This window comes from Scardinius erythrophthalmus (assembly GCF_964197995.2).
Source record: "Scardinius erythrophthalmus genome assembly, chromosome: 2".
Classification (NCBI taxonomy): domain Eukaryota; kingdom Metazoa; phylum Chordata; class Actinopteri; order Cypriniformes; family Leuciscidae; genus Scardinius; species Scardinius erythrophthalmus.
The window spans coordinates 70,691,575-70,711,633 of NC_138222.1; the positions used below are offsets into that span (position 1 = coordinate 70,691,575).

A 20,059-nucleotide genomic window follows, 5' to 3' on the forward strand; every position below is an offset into this window, starting at 1 on the left:
TGTCTCTCTCTCTCTCTCTCTCTCTCTCTTACTCTCTGTCTCTGTCTGTCTCTCTCTCTCTGTCTCTCTCTCTGTCTCTCTGTCTCTCTGTCTCTCTCTCTCTCTCTCTCTCTCTCTCTCTCTGTCTCTCTCTCTCTCTGTCTCTCTCTCTCTCTCTCTCTCTCTCTCTCTCTCTCTCTCTCTCTTACTCTCTGTCTCTGTCTGTCCTCTCTCTCTGTCTCTCTGTCTCTCTCTCTCTCTCTCTCTCTCTCTCTCTCTCTCTCTCTCTCTCTTCATCTCTCTCTTACTCTCCTGTCTCTGTCTGTCTCTCTCTCTGTCTCTCTGTCTCTCTGTCTCTCTCTCTCTCTCTCTCTCTCTCTCTCTCTCTCTCTCTCTCTCTGTCTCTCTCTCTCTCTCTCTCATCTCTCTCTCTCTCTCTCTCTCTGTCTCTCTCTCTCTGTCTCTCTCTCTCTCTCTCTGTCTCTCTCTCTCTCTCTCTCTCTCTCTCTCTCTCTCTCTCTCTCTCTCTCTCTCTCTCTCTCCAGTTATGGTGTGTTATTATGGGAGCTTCTGACCGGTGAGGTCCCCGTACCGAGGGATTGATGTCTGGCTGTGGCCTATGGAGTCGCTGTAAACAAACTGACGCTTCCAATACCCTCCACCTGTCCTGAACCCCTTCGCCATGCTCATGGTCCGGTGGGTCCATCCATCCATCAACATTCAATAAGTAATGGGATTAATGTATAGTGAGCCGGTTGTTATAGTGAATAACAACCCCCGACAGGCTGAACGGGATCCCGACGCGAAGTTGTTTATTCACTATAACAACCGGCTCACTATACATTATCCCGCTTATTACATGGCTACCTACAAATAAGTAATAATTTGACCACAAATTATTTATTCAAAAAGGAGTTTATTGATTTAAAACGATTGTATTGCTTCCGCTAAAGAAAATAGTCCGTTCCGCGTCCATAGCAACGCGCTGTTTTTCATGGCAACGGTCTGTTACACTTCGCAGCGGTCTGTTATAAAGAAATAACAGACCGCATTCTACATTGGAATTAAGCCATGTAATAACATAAATTATTTGCAACTTTTTATCAGTAGAGTATCTGGTACGGCCTGAAAAACCATCAACCTTTTAAAGTGATTTAAGTCTTTGTCAAACCAACAACAAAGTCTGTCTTGACTCCTTTGCCAGTGAAGTTCATTAAACGCTGTTGAGTGTGTGTGTGTGTGTCAGAGTGCTGGGACCAGGACCCCGCACCGGCGGCCCAGTTTCAGCTCTATCCTGGAGCAGCTGACGCTCTGGAGGAGCAGGTGAAGGAGGAGATGCCTCAGGACTCCTTCCATTCCCTCCAGGATGACTGGAAGCTGGAGATCCAGGACATGTTCGACGAGCTGCGGGCTAAAGAGAAGGTGCGCGGGGCTCTGGTGCATCATGGGATAGATTAGACCTGTTAACCCTGATCACTGCTCTCCGCTTTCATGTTTTAATGGTCAATCACTCACATGCACTCGCAAATTGTGTTTAAAAAATGTAAAAATTAAATTCGCTATGTTGTACATTTATTATCAATAACTCTAATAACTATGGCATTTCATAGACTTTTCAAAGGGACCCAAAATGAGACAAACACAAGCTTTAAAATAAGCCTAAGGACAGCCCAAAATCAAAATGGAAACTGACATCCTATGTCTTATTTTTATTCATTTTCATGTCATTTTCATTTTAAGAACCAAGATTCTCACAGTCTTGGAACACCCTGGATATATGAGGGAATTTTAAAAAGTGGGATTTCTAGACCTGGAAAGTCATGGAAGATAATGACATATTAAGTCATGGATGTATTGACAGTGAATATACATTTTTCTTGTTATGTCGAGCTCTAAAATTATTTAGTAGAAAAAAAAAAACAGTATCCCATAAATGCAAACACGTGGAAAAGTCAAATTAATTATTAAAACCTAAAGCAAGTTTATTTATATAGCACATTTCATACACAATGGCAATTCAAAGTGCTTTACATAGAAGTAATTAAAATAATCAAAAGAAATAAGAATAATTAAAACAGTTTAGAATAAAAAGGAATTAAAGTACAGTGTAATCAGTCGGACGAACACGGCACAGTGCTCATTCAGTAAATGCATAGCTAAACAGAAGTGTTCTGAGTCTGGATGTGAAAGTGACTACAGTAGGAGCACATCTGATCTCCTCTGGAAGCTGGTTCCAGCTGCGGCTGGCATAATAGCTTACAACATCTGCAAAGTTACAACGCTCAAAGTTCAGAGCAAAGGGAGATATTTGCTTTTAAAGAAATCGCTTTATAAGGACTACAACAGAGACGGCTGGGAGAGACTACACCACATTCCTCCCGGGTTAGTGACATCAGCAACCCTAAAATTTACATAAACCCCGCCCCCTGAACACGATTTATAGATTATCAAGACAGAATATGCTAATCAATAACTAGAAGAACTACACATAAGCTTCATAAACTCACCAACTAACCATTCAGAAATGTCCTGTTGCTTCTACATGTTGTCACTTCTTCTTGAGTCTCTCCATCTTTGTCTGACTCCGGTTTGAACATAAAACGCTATGTTTTTGTAAGTTCAGTGTGTGTTTGTGTGAGGTAATTGAAGCTGCAAACACACACCAGCTGTTGAAGCTCCACCCACTATGCCGGGAGCAGCAGCTCATTTGCATTTAAAGGGACACACACAAAAACTGCACGTTTTTGCTCACCCTCAAAAAGTGACAATTTTAACATGCTATATAAAAATATCTGTGGGGTATTTTGAGCTAAAACTTCACACACACACTCTGGGGACATCAGAGACTTATTTTACATCTTGTGAAAAGGGCATTACACCACCCCTTTAACGATAAAAACCCTGCTTCAAATATTGATGGGACAAAAAAGGTTAACAGCAGTGTTTGGACAATGAACTTTGAACTCAAACATGCCGAAATATCATGATGTGTGAACACGTGTGTGTGTGTGTGTGTGTGTGTGTGTGTGTGTGTAGGAGCTGCGCTGTCGTGAGGAGGAGCTGAAGCGTGCGGCTCTGGAACAGAAGTCTCACGAGGAGTTCCTCCGTCAGCGAGAGCAACAGTTGGCCCAGTGGGAGCAAGACGTGTTCGAGCGAGAGCTTTCGCTGCTCATCCTGCACCTCAACCACAACCAGAAGCCCAACGTCAAGAAGCGCAAGGGGACCTTCAAGAAGCACAAGCTGAAGGTTAAGAACGGGGAGAAGATCAGCATGCCACAGGGTGAGGCCTTCACCACACACACACACACACACACACACACACACACACGGAGTAGCGCTGCACGATTAATCACAGTTTACATGTAATCGCACTTTTTGGCTGATCGTGATTATTAAATCACCATGCTGAGATTATTGTTTATGTGCAGCGTGTCAGTGACGTACGGCTCAGTAAACGCGGCTCACTCTGAGTTTGAGTCGCTTATAACGTGCATTTGAAAAAGCAACACGAGTCAAACATCTTTCCAGACATGAGAAGCATTTATGAACCTCTTGTCCAACAAAAGACAACATTAATAACACGCAAACTGTGATAATGTGAGAAATGCTGAAGATGTCTGAATACATGTTAGTTTGACTGAATGTGGTTGAGAGGCTGTTCTGGATTATTTTAGTACATTATGCAGTTTCTAGGATGTTCAGGATTTTTATTATATGATTTCACGCTGCTGCTGCTAGGATGTGTGGAGTAGATGCTAACAGACATAATCTGTGATCAGTGTATTTAAGATGTTATTATAAGCAAATGGCACTCTCAGAGACTCTAATTATTACAGTCTTTATTTAAGATATTAATGAGGTGCAATCACACAGTAATGAGGTGTTATGACACTAGAATGGAAAAATAACAAGTTAACATGTAACAGAGAGCAGAACACAGAAAACACACACACATTTCTGCACATCGTTAGTAATAATTAACTGTTGTTCTAACGGTGGTTTCTCTGTTAAGACGAGATGCACAGGTGAATGGGGGAACATTAACTACTAATATTACCTTACTTTTCCATTTGATTAATCACAGTACATTAAGACAATTGCTTTGTTATTACAAGTTTTCTGAAATGTAGTTTAAATATGCAGATTAAATAAGTAAATATGCACTAATTTGCATACATTTCCAGAAGATTAATATGAACACTGGATAAAGTCAAGTTCAATAATCTTGTTTGATTTTGTTGACATGTTAGAGTTAAAGGTTTTTATAGAAGGGTTTTTTGATTTCTCTTTTTATCACTCCATAAATCAGAAAACGCTGTCGACCGACACAAAAAAAAACACATTTTAACCATGTTTTTAGGAATAAAATGTTATAAAAATCAGGTTGAATGATATATGAACAAACCCCTCGGTAAAAACCTTCAGAATATAGATGTGAATAAAACTGTAAGTTTTGGTGTGTGTAAGTGTTACAGAAGTGGAGAAAATTAATTTATTGATATGTAATGTAATTGAAATCTGCGGATGCAAATAGAGAAAGTGCAGTAAATAAACACTGAAATATTGGATGTTTTCTTTCCTCTAGTCTGAAAGAAGACGAGTTATGGACGCAGTACATCGATGAGAAATCAAGAGCCCTGTTTTTGTCTGTAGAGTGTCTCTCCGTTGTTTTCGTGACGAGTGTGAATGGACATGTTGGCCGTGATCTCGCTGTAAACATCGCTTGTTTTCCTCGCTGTAGATTTCATCCATAAGATCACGGTCCAGGCGTCTCCGGGCTTGGAGAAGAGACGTAACTCTCCAGATCTGGGCTCTCCGTCCATCGGCCCGCGCTTCCGAGCGATACAGCGTGAGTGTGTACAGACACATATATATTATATATCATCCCTCCATCTCTCCTTCTACATGACCTGTAAATGACCTCGGTTTAGTTTAACTAACCTATAAAAGACAAGTTAACAAGATCTAATCATTACTTCTGTTCTTATACAAACTATTGTTAGCTTTATTTAGTCGCTGTCGGGTGGAAACCTCGTATCGCCATACATTTATACATTTATTTATTTATTTATTTATTTATTTATTATTATTTATTTTTCATAAATCTGCTTTAAATAGCCTGTTCAAAACACTTCATCTTTTATAACATGAGATTTTGGCCACATATAGCTACAGTAAACTTTAACCTTCTAATGACGGATGAAAGCATGCATGGCCAACAATGGCTGGTCAGAAACCTTGTAAGTCCATTTGAGATTGATTTTTATAAAAATGTTAATAATATAATGACACATGCAAGTGTCTGACCACTTTATTTTATAGCAATAGCAACTTTATTTATAACACAAGTTGACCGATGTGCTTTACGATGTCACACAGAACAGAAGAAGAGAAAAGAGCATCACATATAATGAAATTGTTTGTCACTGATTAAAAGCTGTTGAAAACAGATGTTTTGAGTTGTCCTTTAAATGCCGGTGCAGTTAATCGCAGTGTTGCCTGAATCTCAGTGTGAGGTGTGAACCGTCATGAAGCTCTTCTCTGATCTTCTGCTCGTCAGTTTCATCGATGAGAGAGATCGAGTTCTGTTCAGACTTCATATGTTTGAACACATCCACATGTGTTTGTGTGGTTCTTCAGAATCAGTGTCACCACAAGGCGGCGCTGTTGTTTTCTCATGTCTGAGTGTGTCCCGTGTGTGTCCCAGTGAGTCCCAGTGAGAGTAAGTGGAGTTCGCTCTGGCCACTGGAGTCTCTTCCTCTCAAGCAAGCCAACGGCGAGAGGAGATTCACTCCGCATCCGAGCCCCAAGAGCCCGAAGGTCCTCCGACTCGAGAACAGGTGAGTGTTTTCTCACAGCGTTTGTGTGCAAAACGGATGAAGTCAAGTGGTCTGATGTGTGTGTGTGTGTGTGTGTGTGTGTGTGTGTGTGTGTGTGTGTGTGTGTGTCAGTCTGTCGATGAGAGCCAAACTCCTGGACATGGACAGTAATGAGAATGACGAATCTAAAGCTGATTTCGAGGAGTACAGACCCGTCACACCATCCAGCCACAACGGTAACACACACACACACACACACACACACACACACACACACACACACACACACCAGTGCTGCTCATGTTGTGAAACATCTTAAAGTTAGTCATTGCTCACTGAGGGACTGTCATTGTCTGCTTGTGTGTACATATATATCGCTATATATATACAATGCCATTTAAAGGTTTAGTATCTGTAAGATTTTTTTATGTTTTGAAAGTATCTTCTGCTCACCAAGGCTGCATTTATTTGTTAAAAAAAAAAAAAAAACTGTAATATTGTGAAATATTATTCCAGTGTAAATCATCTGTTCTCTATGTGAATATACAGTAAAGTGTAATTTATTCCTGTGATCAAAGCTGAATGTTCAGCATCATTACTCCAGTCTTCAGTGTCACATGATCCTCCAGAAATCACTCTAATATGAGGATCTGATGATCAAGAAACATTTGATTATTATCAGTGTTGAAAACAGTTGTGTAAATTTTTTTTTATGATTCTTTGATGAAGAGAAGTAAAAAAAAGAAGAAAAAAAAGCATTTATTTGAAATAGAATTTATTGAAGCATTATTAATGTCTTTACTGTAACTTTTAATCACTTTAATTAATCCTTGATGAATAAAAGTATCGATTTCTTTTATTTATTTCCCCAAAAAATGTAATAAATATTCTGACTGACCCACACCTTTGAGCGGTAGTGTTTAATGTTACAAAAGCTTTTTATTTCAGATAAATGCTGTTCTTTTGAAATTTATTTTATCAAAGAATCCTGAAAAAAAAAAAATTCTAACACTGATAATAATCATAAATGTTTCTTGATCATCAAATCCTCATATTAGAGTGATTTCTGAAGGATCATGTGACACTGAAGGCTGGAGTAATGATGCTGAACATTCAGCTTTGATCACAGGAATAAATTACACTTTACTGTATTATCTTTATACTGGTAGTGTATATATATCTCTCATATGTGTGTGTGTGTGTCAGAGGGTTCAGAGAGTGAGGAGGGGGGTTCGTCCCCCTGTGGTTCCCCGAAGCCGGATCCCCGGGGTGTGGCGAAGAACACACACCGCTCTCTGCTCAGCAGCGCCGCCCTGCTGGCGTCCGTCGCTCTGGGTCGCTGCCTCGAGGCCCAGCACCCCCCCACCCCCCCGCCGCGGGCCTCATCCCGGACGCACCTGCCCGCGCCCGAGCCGGAGCCGGAGCCCGTGGGGGATCTGATCACCTTCAGCACAGACTCTCTGCCCGGGGGTTCCTGGACTCACTGAAGCCTCCCGAGACCAAGCCGCTGATGCTGACCCCGCCGCCGCCAAACCCCGGGACCGGGACCGGGACCGCAGGACGCAGGACAGCACCGGAGACTGGACGGCTCATGCTAATGGGGACGCCGAGGTCTCGTATCAGAGCGGCGTGCGCAGGAGGAGGGCGAGTCACGGACTGCACTCCTCACAGCTGGGTAACCCTCACCCTCACCCTCCCCTCACTCTCACCCTAACCCTCACCCTCACCCCCTCACCCTCACCTAACCCTCACCCCCTCACCCTCACCCTCACCCTCACCCTCACCCCCTAACCCTCACCCTACCCTCACCCCCTAACCCTCACCCTAACCCTCACCCTCACCCCCTCACACCTCACCCCCTCACCCTCACCCCCTCACCCTCACCCTCACCCCCTCACCCTCACCCCCTCACCCCCTCACCCTCACCCTCACCCCCTCACCCTAACCCTCACCCTCACCCTCACCCCACCCTCACCCCTCACCCTCACCCCCTCACCCCCTCACCCCACACCCCTCACCCTACCTCACCCCTCCCACCCCCTCACCCTCACCCCCTCACCCTCACCCTCACCCCACCCCCTCACCCTCACCCCCCCCTCACCCTCACCCTCACCCTCACCCCCTCACCCTAACCCTCACCCTCACCCCCTCACCCTCACCCTCACCCTCACCCCCTCACCCTCACCCTCACCCCCTCACCCTCACCCCCTAACCCTCACCCTAACCCTCACCCTCACACCCTCACCCCTCACCCTCGCCCTAAACCTCACCCTAACCCCCTCACCCTCACCCCCTCACCCTCACCCTAACCCCCTCACCCTCACCCCCTCACCCTCACCCCCTCACCCCTCACCCCCTAACCCTCACCCTAAACCTCACCCTAACCCTCACCCTAAACCTCACCCTCACCCCCTCACCCTCACCCCCTCACCCTCACCCTCACCCCCTCACCCTCACCCCCTAACCCTAACCCTCACCCCCTCACCCTCACCCTCACCCCCTCACCCTCGCCCTAAACCTCACCCTCACCCCCTCACCCTCACCCTCACCCCCTCACCCTCGCCCTAAACCTCACCCTAACCCCCTCACCCTCACCCTCACCCCCTCACCCTCACCCTAACCCCCTCACCCTCACCCCCTCACCCTAACCCTCACCCTCACCCCCTCACCCTCACCCCCTCACCCTCACCCCCTAACCCTCACCCTAAACCTCACCCTAACCCTCACCCTAAACCTCACCCTCACCCCCTCACCCTCACCCTCACCCCCTCACCCTAACCCTCACCCTAAACCTCACCCTCACCCTCACCCCCTCACCCTCACCCTCATCCTCACCCTCACCCCCTCACCCTCATCCTCACCCTCACCCTAACCCTAAACCTCACCTTAAACCTCACCCTCACCCTAACCCTCACCCCCTCACCCTAACCCTCACCCTCAGTGGAGACTTGTCCTTGTTATACAGAAATGTTTAATGCAAATATTAAACTACTGTACAAATCTCAGTTTATTTCAGTTATATTCACTGCTTTAGCTCATAACGCCAGAGTCACGGGTCTGAATGATAAATGTACACACGTCTTTGGATAAAAGCATCTGTCAAATGCATAAATGTAGATGAATGTACCAAGAACTGACAGTAGACCACTGAACTGTTTAAAATTAATTAATAATTAAAATAATGTGGTGTTATTGTAGCCGAACTCAACAGTTCGGATCATATATTTCTCCATTAAACAGGTTGTTGCCAATCAAATGAAATCGGTATCAACAAAATCCACTTTTTCACTGCAGAAGTGGCACTTCTGAATCAGACTTTAGATATTTACACTGCAGTTGCATAAATAATGCTAGGATATTTATGTTTTAAAGAGGACTTATGATGCCGTTTCCATGTTCATCTCTCTTTAGTGTGATTAATGTTGCAGTTCTTCTCTATATCAGTGTCAGTGTTTCTGAACTCCTGAAACGTCTCCATTGTAGTCTTGAGTTTCTTCCGGGAACGAACACGTCACAATATTCCTCATTATAATAATTAATAAGCAAAATAAAGGGGCGGGGCCTGGTTGAGTTAGTTAGTAGTGTGTTAAACTGGCTCGACCAATCACAACACACTGCTCCAGCCGACCAATCAGAGCACAGTGTGCTTTTCAGAAGGAGGGGCTTCATAGAGACAGGAAGTAAACCGAGCGTTACTGACAGACTGGGAAGAGAGGAGCCGCAACAATGGAGAATATGAGGAAAATAATCAACATTACAGCAGGAAAACCTGCTCTAGTAGAATAAGATGTCATTTTTTAAGTAATATTTCAAATATTGAAATATGAACTACTGTTCAGAACCAGTAAATATTTAACATAAAACAGCCCAAACTGTTGTTACTAGTGCAAGAATTAGAATACAGTAAAACTAAGTGTGCAGTTGATGCTGTAAACAAATTATGTTACATTTACATTTGTGTGTTTATCAGAAGCTTGTATCCGAGCACCGCTGAGCTGTCACTGATTCACCTCTCTCTTTATTAGTGTTGGATCTTCCGTTGTGTCAAGACACGTTTGAGGCGGAGGACAAGTCTCCGATGCCGTTCGCCCTGTACCCAGACCCCCGTTTGTGGAGCCCTAAAACCCGTCGTCTGGAGGTCAACATCGTGCCTCGCCCCCGCCCGTCCCCGAACCGGCCCCGCATCGACCCGTGGAGCTTCATATCGGCCGGCGCCGTGGACCGAGCCGGCGTTCGGAAACCCGCCAGCAGTCCCACCAGCCCTCGCCTGGGGTTCCGGCCCTCGCCCAACAACCCCTTCACGAACTGTGACCCCTTCCCCTCGCCGGACTGTGACCCCTTCAATCTGAAGGTGGACCCTTCCATGAACTCGGACCACGGGTCGACCTTTGACCCCTTCTCCACCCCCTTCCCGACCTCGCGCTCGGCGCCCTGCTCGACCAACGGCAGCCCGAATCTGTCCCTGCGGGTCGCCCCGCTGAACCCGGCCGACTCCCCGCTCATAGACCTGGGCTGGGCTCGGCCGGTGGAGGAGCGGGTCCACCCTCGCCGGAGCCTCGGCCTCAGCCCTTTCCGGTCCCCGGCGCTGCCCAGAGACGACCGCTTCTGAACCCTGGCCCGTGAACAGGGCTGCACCATACATCCAGATTAAACTGACATCGCGATACTGCTCAAAAACACTGGGAATATTCCCAATCCAAACTCGCCAACAAAATCACCTGCTCATTCTAGAGTTATTTCCCAAAATATAGCTATTCAAGATCCGGGCTGGACATGTGGACTCAACACGGTCCAGATCCGGGCCGGATCTGGTACATGTGGACTCAACACGGTCCATATCGGGGCCGGATCTGGTACATGTGGACTCAACACGGTCCAGATCCGGGCCGGATCTGGTACATGTGGACTCAACGCGGTCCATATCGGGGCCGGATCTGGTACATGTGGACTCAACACGGTCCAGATCCGGGCCGGATCTGGTACATGTGGACTCAACACGGTCCAGATCCGGGCCAGATCTGGTACATGTGGACTCAACACGGTCCAGATCCGGGCCAGATCTGGTACATGTGGACTCAACACGGTCCAGATCCGGGCCAGATCTGGTACATGTGGACTCAACACGGTCCAGATCCGGGCCAGATCTGGTACATGTGGACTCAACACGGTCCAGATCCGGGCCAGATCTGGTACATGTGGACTCAACACGGTCCAGATCCGGGCCGGACTCAACACGGTCCAGATGTGGGCCGGATCTGGTACATGTGGACTCAACACGGTCCAGATGTGGGCCGGATCTGGTACATGTGGACTCAACACGGTCCAGATGTGGGCCGGATCTGGGCCGACATTATGTTGCTGTCTTCAAATTAAACGCTTAATGGTTTCATGTCTAAAAATTGAAAAAATTAAGATGTAAATATTAGTATTTTAATGTTACAGTTGCAATGTAAAATACAATAATTTGTATTTAAATGATCAATTTCTTATTTTACAGTACAAATGTTACAATATTACAATTTTGTTTAGTAATAAAATATATATAATAAAAATCACATATTATTTTATACTGAATTGGTCAAAAACAGTGGGAATATGCCTTACCCAAACTCATCAACAAAATCACCTGCGCATTCTAGAGTTATATCCTAAATATAGCTATTCAAGCCCAGACAGCGACATGGTGCCGGCCCAGATCCGGTACACGCGTGGTCCACTTCTGGCCCACATCTGATCCACATCTGGCCCAGATCCGGTACACATCCGGTTCACATCCGGTACACATCCGGTCCACATCTGATCCACATCTGATCCACAACCGGTCCACATCCGGTCCACATCTGATCCACATCTGGCCCAGATCCGGTCCACATCCGGTACACGTGGATTCAACTAGAGATGCACCAAAATTTTGTCCAATACGGATAACCGATAATTCTTTATTTGAAAGCCCGTAACCGATATATTGGCTGATAAATCTAAATCCAAGTTTTGAGAGCTTGATTACTAAACCAAAATCCATGTCCAAAACACACAATTATAATGTGTTCATGATAATTGTCTGTAGTCTATATGACAGATATGTTGTACTTAACAGTATTTTCCTTTTTTGAAGTGATCTCGATCATATTTCACGTAATTCAAACCCATCATGTTGGAGAGTGCGCATCAGAAGAGTCTCAGCTGAGGGAAATAACACATTATTTATCAGCTTTAATATATCGGCCACATGTTTTCATTGGGCTGATAACGATAACATTAAAATGAACCGATGTCGGCCGATCGGCCGATACCGATATATCGTGCATCCCTAGACTCTATATATACAGTATATCACAGAAAGAGTAAATATCGCGATGTCAGTGTTTTCCAGGGTCGTGCAGCCCTAATCCATGCCAACTCTGGGAAATGAAAGCACGGGAGATTCCCATGTGATCTGGGAAAGGAAGAGTGTTGAGTGTCGGGAGTCTCAGAACCTCATGTTTTCCTCTCGGATGGGTTGATCCGCTTTAAGGCCCCGATATAATCAGGGCCACGCTCTTTCTAAGGGGGAAAAGAACGAAATACTTGAGCAACTCTGACCTCGACAAACTGAAGAGAAAATATGGCAAAGAAGGCGGGGAGCCTCAAAGCCACACCCACCTATTACATCATCACCACTGACCAATTACAATTCAAAGGTGTTTCTCGGAAAGTTCCCGAAACAAACTCCTGTCTAACTTTGTTTTGTCCTGATTTTGTTTGAATCTCACGCTAATTAATGTTTCGGTTTGGCTTGAAGTATAGCGGGTCTTCACGGTCTAATGTTCTGATGTCAGCCCAGGCTTATTCTGTCACGCCGATAGTGTGCGGGAGAATCCAGTACGCATCCGACGCATGTGCCAAAGAACGTGTCCGTGATTTCACACGAGCAGAGAGATGTGCGTTTAACCGCGTCGAGAAACGCTCTGCGACCTCTGACCTCTCTGGTGGTGTTTGGGCAGAAGTGGACTAGACTTTAGCTTTATTATTTAAAGTGGAAAGGAAGCAGTCGGTCAAGTTTACATTATTTAGTGAACTGATTTCCACTTGACCTGGGAAACATCAGGTGGACTGTAGCCGGAGCGCGAACCCAAACATGCCTCAAATCAGCGCTCTCTCGCTCTCTCTCTCTCTCTCTCTCTCTGCTCTCTCTCGCTCTCTCTCTCTCTCTCCTCTCTCTCTCTCTCTCTCTCTCTCTCTCTCTCTCTCTCTCTCTCTCTCGCTCTCTCTCTCTCTCTCTCGCTCGCTCTCTCTCTCTCTCTCTCTCTCTCTCGCTCTCTCTCTCTCTCTCGCTCTCTCTCGCTCTCTCTCTCTCTCTCGCTCTCTCTCTCTCTCTCTCTCTCTCTCTCTCTCTCGCTCTCTCTCTCTCTCTCTCTGCTGTTCCTCTAGTGTCTCTCTCTCTCTCGCTCTCTCTCTCTCTCTCTCTCTCTCTCTCTCTCTCTCGCTCTCTCTCTCTCTCTCTCTCTCGCTCTCTCTCTCTCTCTCTCTCTCTCTCTCTCTCTCTCTCTCTCTCTCTCTCTCTCTCTCTCTCTCTCGCTCTCTCTCGCTCTCTCTCTCTCTCTCTCTGCTGTTCCTCTAGTGTCTCTCTCTCTCTCTCTCTCTCTCTCTCTCTCTCGCTTTACTGATCTGCTGTTCCTCTAGTGTTAGGGTTAGTGTCTCTCTCGCTCTCTCTCTCTCTCTCTCTGCTGTTCCTCTAGTCTCTCTCTCTCTCTCTCTCTCGCTCTCTCTCTCTCTCTCTCTCTCTCTCTCGCTCTCTCTCGCTCTCTCGCTCTCTCTCGCTCTCTCTCTCTCTCTCTCTCTCTCTCTCTCTCTCTCTCTCTCTCTCTCTCTCTCTCGCTCTCTCTCTCTCTCTCTCTCTCGCTCTCTCTCTCTCTCTCTCTCCGCTCTCTCTCGCTCTCTCTCTCTCTCTCGCTCTCTCTCTCTCTCTCTCTCTCTCTCTCTCTCTCGCTCTCTCTCTCTCTCTCTCTGCTGTTCCTCTAGTGTCTCTCTCTCTCTCTCGCTCTCTCTCTCTCTCTCTCTCTCTCTCTCTCTCTCGCTCTCTCTCTCTCTCTCTCTCTCTCTCTCTCTCTCTCTCTCTCTCTCTCTCTCTCTCTCTCTCTCTCTCTCTCTCTCTCTCTCTGCTGTTCCTCTAGTGTCTCTCTCTCTCTCTCTCTCTCTCTCTCTCTCTCTCTCTCTCTCGCTTTACTGATCTGCTGTTCCTCTAGTGTTAGGGTTAGTGTCTCTCTCTCTCTCTCTCTCTCTCTCTCTCTCTGCTGTTCCTCTAGTGTCTCTCTGTCTCCCCCTGCTGGAGGCTCTCCGTCACCGCAGTCATTCCCTCGGAATTCATTCATTCACGTCAGTCATTTTGATTGTGTGATTCCAGATCACATCGCTCCTGTAAAGCTCAGCTAGAGGATCATTTATATCACATCATTTTGACTCTCACAACTGTTTTTTTTTTATTTTTCCGCCATGAAATAATACGTAAAGAGGCAACTGCAGATTTATCTGATAATTCTATATATTTCTCACAATTGCAAGTTATCAGCTCATATTCTGAGATACATCTCGAAAGTTGAACTTTTTTTCTTGCTTTTTTTTTTTTTGCCTTGGAATTTTTCAACTTTTTTCCTCTGAGTCGCAAGATAAAAACTCATAATTCTGAGATTTCCCAGCTTTATTATCAGAGGCGTTGTGTTTAATGGCGATCTGAAGTTGGACAGACTCGCCCTACTCTGAGCTCTCTCTCAGAATATACTAGAGTAATAATAGCGATTATCTTTTTATTTTTCTAACACGCTTCCAGAGATGAGGGCTTCTCCTGCCCGAGCTCAGACACACCACAGCTCAGGTCCAGCAGATCGTGTGTGTGTGTGTGTGTGTGTGAGAGAAGATAATCGGCTCGACAATCACGCTTCTGCTCTTCATGCGTTCGAGAGGCGTGCTGTGTGAAGCTGAATCAATAAAGTTTTGAAGCTATTAATATTTATTACTGAGGCCTGTAACACACTGGATTGAGACACAGTCCACCTTAGGATGCTTTATTACGGGCTATGTTAGGAGATATTCTGCTTTTGTTCTTCACTGGAGTTAAGGGTGCTGCAAAGGGACAAATCTGGTTTACTGAAACGAAACTGTCTCAGCGGAAGGAGAGACTCTTCTTCCTCTCTTTCTTTTATCCTCGTTGTGTTTGAGAACAGACTCGAGACTCGGACTCTCCGATCCTCCACTACTGCCGTCTGAGGACGCCTTCAGCGATGATGATTCGGCTTTTATTCGAAGCTTAGTGCGATATATTGCTTTCTTGTGGAGCCCTTATAACGTGTGTGTGTGTGTGTGTGTGTGTGTGTGTGTGTGTGTGTGTGTGTGTGTGTGTGTGTGTGTGTGTGTGTGTGTGTGTGTGTGTGTGTGTGTGTGTGTGTGTGTGTGTGTGTGTGTGTTTCAATGGGCTGGTCCTAATCACTCCATTTGTTCGTGTGTGTCTTAAAGAACGTCTGAATGTGTATGTTGCTCATTGTAAAGGGTTTTAACCTGTGGAACTTTTCAAGTTAAATAAAAAAAGAGAAAAAGACTGAAAAAAAGGAGCAAGACCAAATAAAGTTAAACAAGACTCTAAAACTGCTTACGTTTGTCTGTTCAAATCTATAATCTACTGCAGTTATTTCTTTTAAAATCACTGTAAATATTAATATGAAACACGCCCTGCTCGCTCTTAAAGAAAAATAGCATTTTTAAAGGAGTTTTAACATTATTTTCATTATTTTATATGGTTGTACATTACAGATCTGGTCATACTTTACTGTAAGAAGAAGATATAGGTTATATTTAAATTGTTAAAAAGTATAAGTATAATATCTTAATTAAAAAGAACTAGACGTTTCTATATTGTTGGATTATTTTATCACTGAGATAATATAATGGTTTTCGGTTAATGTTTTAAATCAGTTTTTATTATACATATGTTCTGTTTTGATTTCAATTTTAATTAAAGTTTTAGTATTTTTGTTGTGTTATGTCAGTTTATTTGAGTTTTAACTTCAGTACATCAAGATAAAATAACTAAAACTGAGAAATCTTGCCTTGACAACTAGCAGAAAGAACACGTGTTTTCTAGATTTTATTTTAGGTCACTTTATTTATATTTTTTTTGTGTGTGTATTTGTGTGTAATAACCTGCATTATTATCCTCTAGGAGGCGCTGTGATCCTGAACGAGTCCTCGCATCACACACACATCAGCTCTCTCTGTGTGTGTGTGTGTGTGTGTGTGTGTGTGTGTGTGTGTTCAGTGGCACATGATCCTTCAGAAATCACTCTAATAAGAGGATTTGATGCTCAAGAAACATTTATGATTATTATCAGTGTTGTGGTGGTTGAGATTTTTGTGGAAGCTCTATATGTAAATATTAAATTGATGAAAAGTGACAGTAAAGACATTTATAATGTAGTATTTTAAAAAAATAATTGTTGTTCTTTTGAACTTTCTATACATCAATAATCCTGAAAATCAGTTACATTAAAAGTAGAAATTTTAAAATAAGTAGAAATTATACTTATGGCAAGATGAAATTGACATAAAAAGTTGAAAATGTGACATCAAAGTCAGAATTATGACGGCAATATTAAAATTGTGGTATAAAATGTCAAATTTATGACACAAAAAGTTACAATTATGGCATTAGTTGAATTTGACCAAGTCGAAATTATATGACAAAGTTAATATTGACCAAAAGTCAAAATTATGAAATGCTGTCATAATTATGAGCTAAAATATAAAAAGAAGAGATTTACCAAAGCATGATTAGTTTCTCATGTGGATTCGGCAGGAGAGAGTCTGTGCTAACACTGTTTCCATGGAGACCGCAGGTACATCACCTGTCACACACACACACACACACACACACACACACACTTCTAGTGCTGTGTTTACAGCAAACACACTCTACACGCTTCACTCCAGACTACTATGACAGCAGTGATGTAATGAAGTGAATATGGTTTATATGTCACACACACACACACACACACACACACACACACACTGAATCAGGTAAACATAAACTGTCAGAATATACAAATGCTTTAATAAAAATCAACAGGCCTGATCAAAAGTGTCTTTATTAAACTCCTCCTCCTCCTCTGTGTCTGTGTTATTAATGTATTACTGTCCGACTGTATGAAATACTCCACGTGACATCACTCTGGGAAATACACTTGGGATGAATCAATATGTTAAGGAGTGTATATTAATTGAAATACTTCAGCAAATGATGTGCACTCTATACACTCTTAGTTATACCTCTTGTTTAAAATAATAAAACAATATATTTTGACATGTAGAAAACACTTGTGAAAACCCCATCAACTCGCCAGCAAACCAGTGTGTCCTTACCAGTGCTTCGACAAACCAGTGTGTCCTTACCAGTGCTTCGACAAACCAGTGTGTCCTTACCAGTGCTTCGACAAACCAGTGTGTCCTTACCAGTGCTTCGACAAACCAGTGTGTCCTTACCAGTGCTTCGACAAACCAGTGTGTCCTTACCAGTGCTTCGACAAACCAGTGTGTCCTTACCAGTGCTTCGACAAACCAGTGTGTCCTTACCAGTGCTTCGACAAACCAGTGTATAAATGAACAAACTTTAATGTATCTATAGTTGGGGAAACCATTGCATATTTGAGGAGCCCAATGTTTACTTGAACAAACCAGTGTATAAAGGCTGTACACTTGATCAGAGCGATGGAGCTAGACCAGTATGTGTCTGGTTATACCAGTGTTAGTATTATAAACCAGTGCGTTTGTCATTAAACCATACATTCAACCAGTAAACCAATCCATATTCACACAATACACTTGTTTTAGTTCCTGAACGGCAACAAAAGTCAGTGTTGAACTGATGGAAACGCCTGTAGATGTGAATGCATTAGTTTGTCATTGATCGTTTCCTTCAGACCGAGCGAACACTGTGACACTGAATCACATGTGTAGATGATTCATGCAAACACAGCTCGAGCGTTATTAAAGAGAGACGCGACAGAAACACAGGATTGTTTAATGAAGAGATTCAGTGAACTCTGAGCCAGCGGTTCCTCTGATTCCTCAGTCCACACATTACATGCTGATGATTAAAAGTATTTGTGCAGATGTTCTGCCATAACCTCATCAGTGGCGAGCTTCAACACGCCGTCGCACACCCTCAGAGACTGGCGATTCCTACTGTAAAATCAGTGATATTTATATATTGGTGATAGATTCAGCAGCTGGCGAGTTATATTAGCAGATTCTCACTCACACTGGAACATTAGGCCAATTAGGGTTTTGGAATATAATGTTATTTGTGTGCATCATAAACTCGAGCTGCTGAACTGAACATAGTCAAGCCAGACGTGTGTGTGATTTCCAGGACTTGAAGAGTCACACATTGTTCTAGAAATGTGTTTCTTTGACAGTTTGTGATTGTGATCTCTGAAATAAATGATAAATTAAAACTCCAGTCATTCTTCATTAACGGGTCACAAACACAGTTGCTGCGCTGCCTCTTCATCTTCTCTTTTATTCTCTGTCTGTTTCCAGAGATCACTGGAGAACTGTTCAAACCCCCAAACACACACACACACACACACACACACCATCATGAAGGCTGAAGCCTGTTTCCATGGAAACAGAAAGAGGAGAGCCTGTGTGTGTGTGTGTGTGTGTGTGTGTGTGTGTGTGTGTGTGTGTGTGTGTGTGTGTGTGTGTGTGTGTGTGTGTGTGTGTGTGTGTGTGTGTGTGTGTGTGTGTGTCCTAAAACACATCTGCACTTTCCAACACTTTCAATCTTTCACATCTTCAGTCCTGATGTCTTTTGTCCTTAGAAGAACCTTGTGCTTTTTTCTGCATTTTTTTTTTTTTTTTTGCTGTCAGATCTTCATCTGTCTGTCATGGATAAATTCATAGTCAGAGTTTCCTAATCAGAAATTACTAATTGGAAATTCCAAGTCGGAAATTCTGAGATAATTTTGATGCTTTGTCTTTTCATTAAAGTAGGGCATATTTAAATACATGAATAACCATTTGAAGCATATTGTATGTTTTATACACAGTATCTAAATTATCATAAATGCGATTTTCCTAGTTGAAAATTCCTAATTGGAAATTCCAAGTCAGAGTTTCATAGTCAGAATTTCTTAGTCTGATATTCTTAGTTGAAAATTCCTAGGTGGAAATTCCTAGTTGGAGTTTCCGAGTTGGAAATTACTATTTGAAGCTTCCGAGTTGGATATTGGACATGAACGCCCTCTCAAATTGAATTTCCTAGTGGGAAACTCTGAGATAATTTTGATACCCGAGTTTCCAAGTTGAGCACGTAATAAACTTTAAATATGACAAAGGGGAGAACGATTGCAGCTGTGACTGGTGTACTTTATTGGTTTTTACACTAAAGCTGCATTGCCTTGTCTTTTTGTTGAAGTAGTGCATATTTAAATATATGGATAACCATTTTAAGCATATTGTATGTTTTATTGGAATTATCATAAATACGAGTTTCCTAGCTGGAAATTCAGAGTCAGGATTTCCTTGTTGAAAATTCCTAATTGGAAATTCCAAGTCAGAGTTTCATAGTCAGAATTTCTTAGTCGGATATTCTTAGTTGAAAATTCCTAGTTGGAAATTCCTAGTTGGAAATTCCTAGTCGGGAGTTCCTAGTCGGAAATTCCTAGTTGGAAATTCCTAGTCTGGAATTCCTAGTTGGAAATTCCTAGTTGAAAATTCCTAGTTGGGAATTCCTAGTCGGGAATTCCTAGTTGGAAATTTCAAGTTGGAAATTTGTAGTTGGAGTTTCCTAGTTGGATATGGGACATGAACGCCCTCTCAAGTTGAATTTCCTACTGGGAAATTCAGAGATAATTTTGATACCCGAGTTTCCGAGTTAGGTGCGTAATAAACTTTAATCATGACAAAGGGGAGAACGATTGCTGCTGTGGCTGGTGTACTTTATTAGTTTTTACACAAAAGCTGCATCGCCTTATTAAAGTAGTATTTATATAAATTACCACTGAAAATTCCAACTTTGAGTTTCATAGTCGAAGTTTCTAAGTCGGAAATTCCTAGTCAGAATTTCAAAGTTGGAGTTTCCTAGTCAGAAATTTGACATGAACGCCCTCTCAAGTCATATTTACTACTGGAGGGGAGAACGATTGCTGCTGTAACTGGTGTACTTTATTCATATATGTAAATATGCACTACTTTAACAAGAAGACAAAGGCAATGTAGCTGTTGTG

General features: G+C 43.4%; 1 protein-coding gene across 1 annotated transcript in view; it reads left to right on the forward strand.

The window, feature by feature from the left end:
* LOC308685957 (mitogen-activated protein kinase kinase kinase 11) overlaps positions 1-10,450 on the forward strand; it is a gene marked incomplete at its 5' end in the record, with an annotated part of 28,146 nt that extends 17,696 nt beyond the window's left edge. The window contains 13 exon segments of the mRNA XM_081358116.1: positions 525-564; positions 566-581; positions 584-675; positions 1,228-1,242; positions 1,244-1,283; positions 1,286-1,401; positions 3,016-3,259; positions 4,721-4,828; positions 5,687-5,819; positions 5,931-6,034; positions 7,005-7,282; positions 7,284-7,473; positions 9,824-10,450. Coding sequence (XP_081214242.1) covers positions 525-564; positions 566-581; positions 584-675; positions 1,228-1,242; positions 1,244-1,283; positions 1,286-1,401; positions 3,016-3,259; positions 4,721-4,828; positions 5,687-5,819; positions 5,931-6,034; positions 7,005-7,282; positions 7,284-7,473; positions 9,824-10,407 — 1,960 coding nt within the window. The 3' untranslated portion in view covers positions 10,408-10,450.
* Between the last annotated feature and the right edge of the window lie 9,609 nt (positions 10,451-20,059).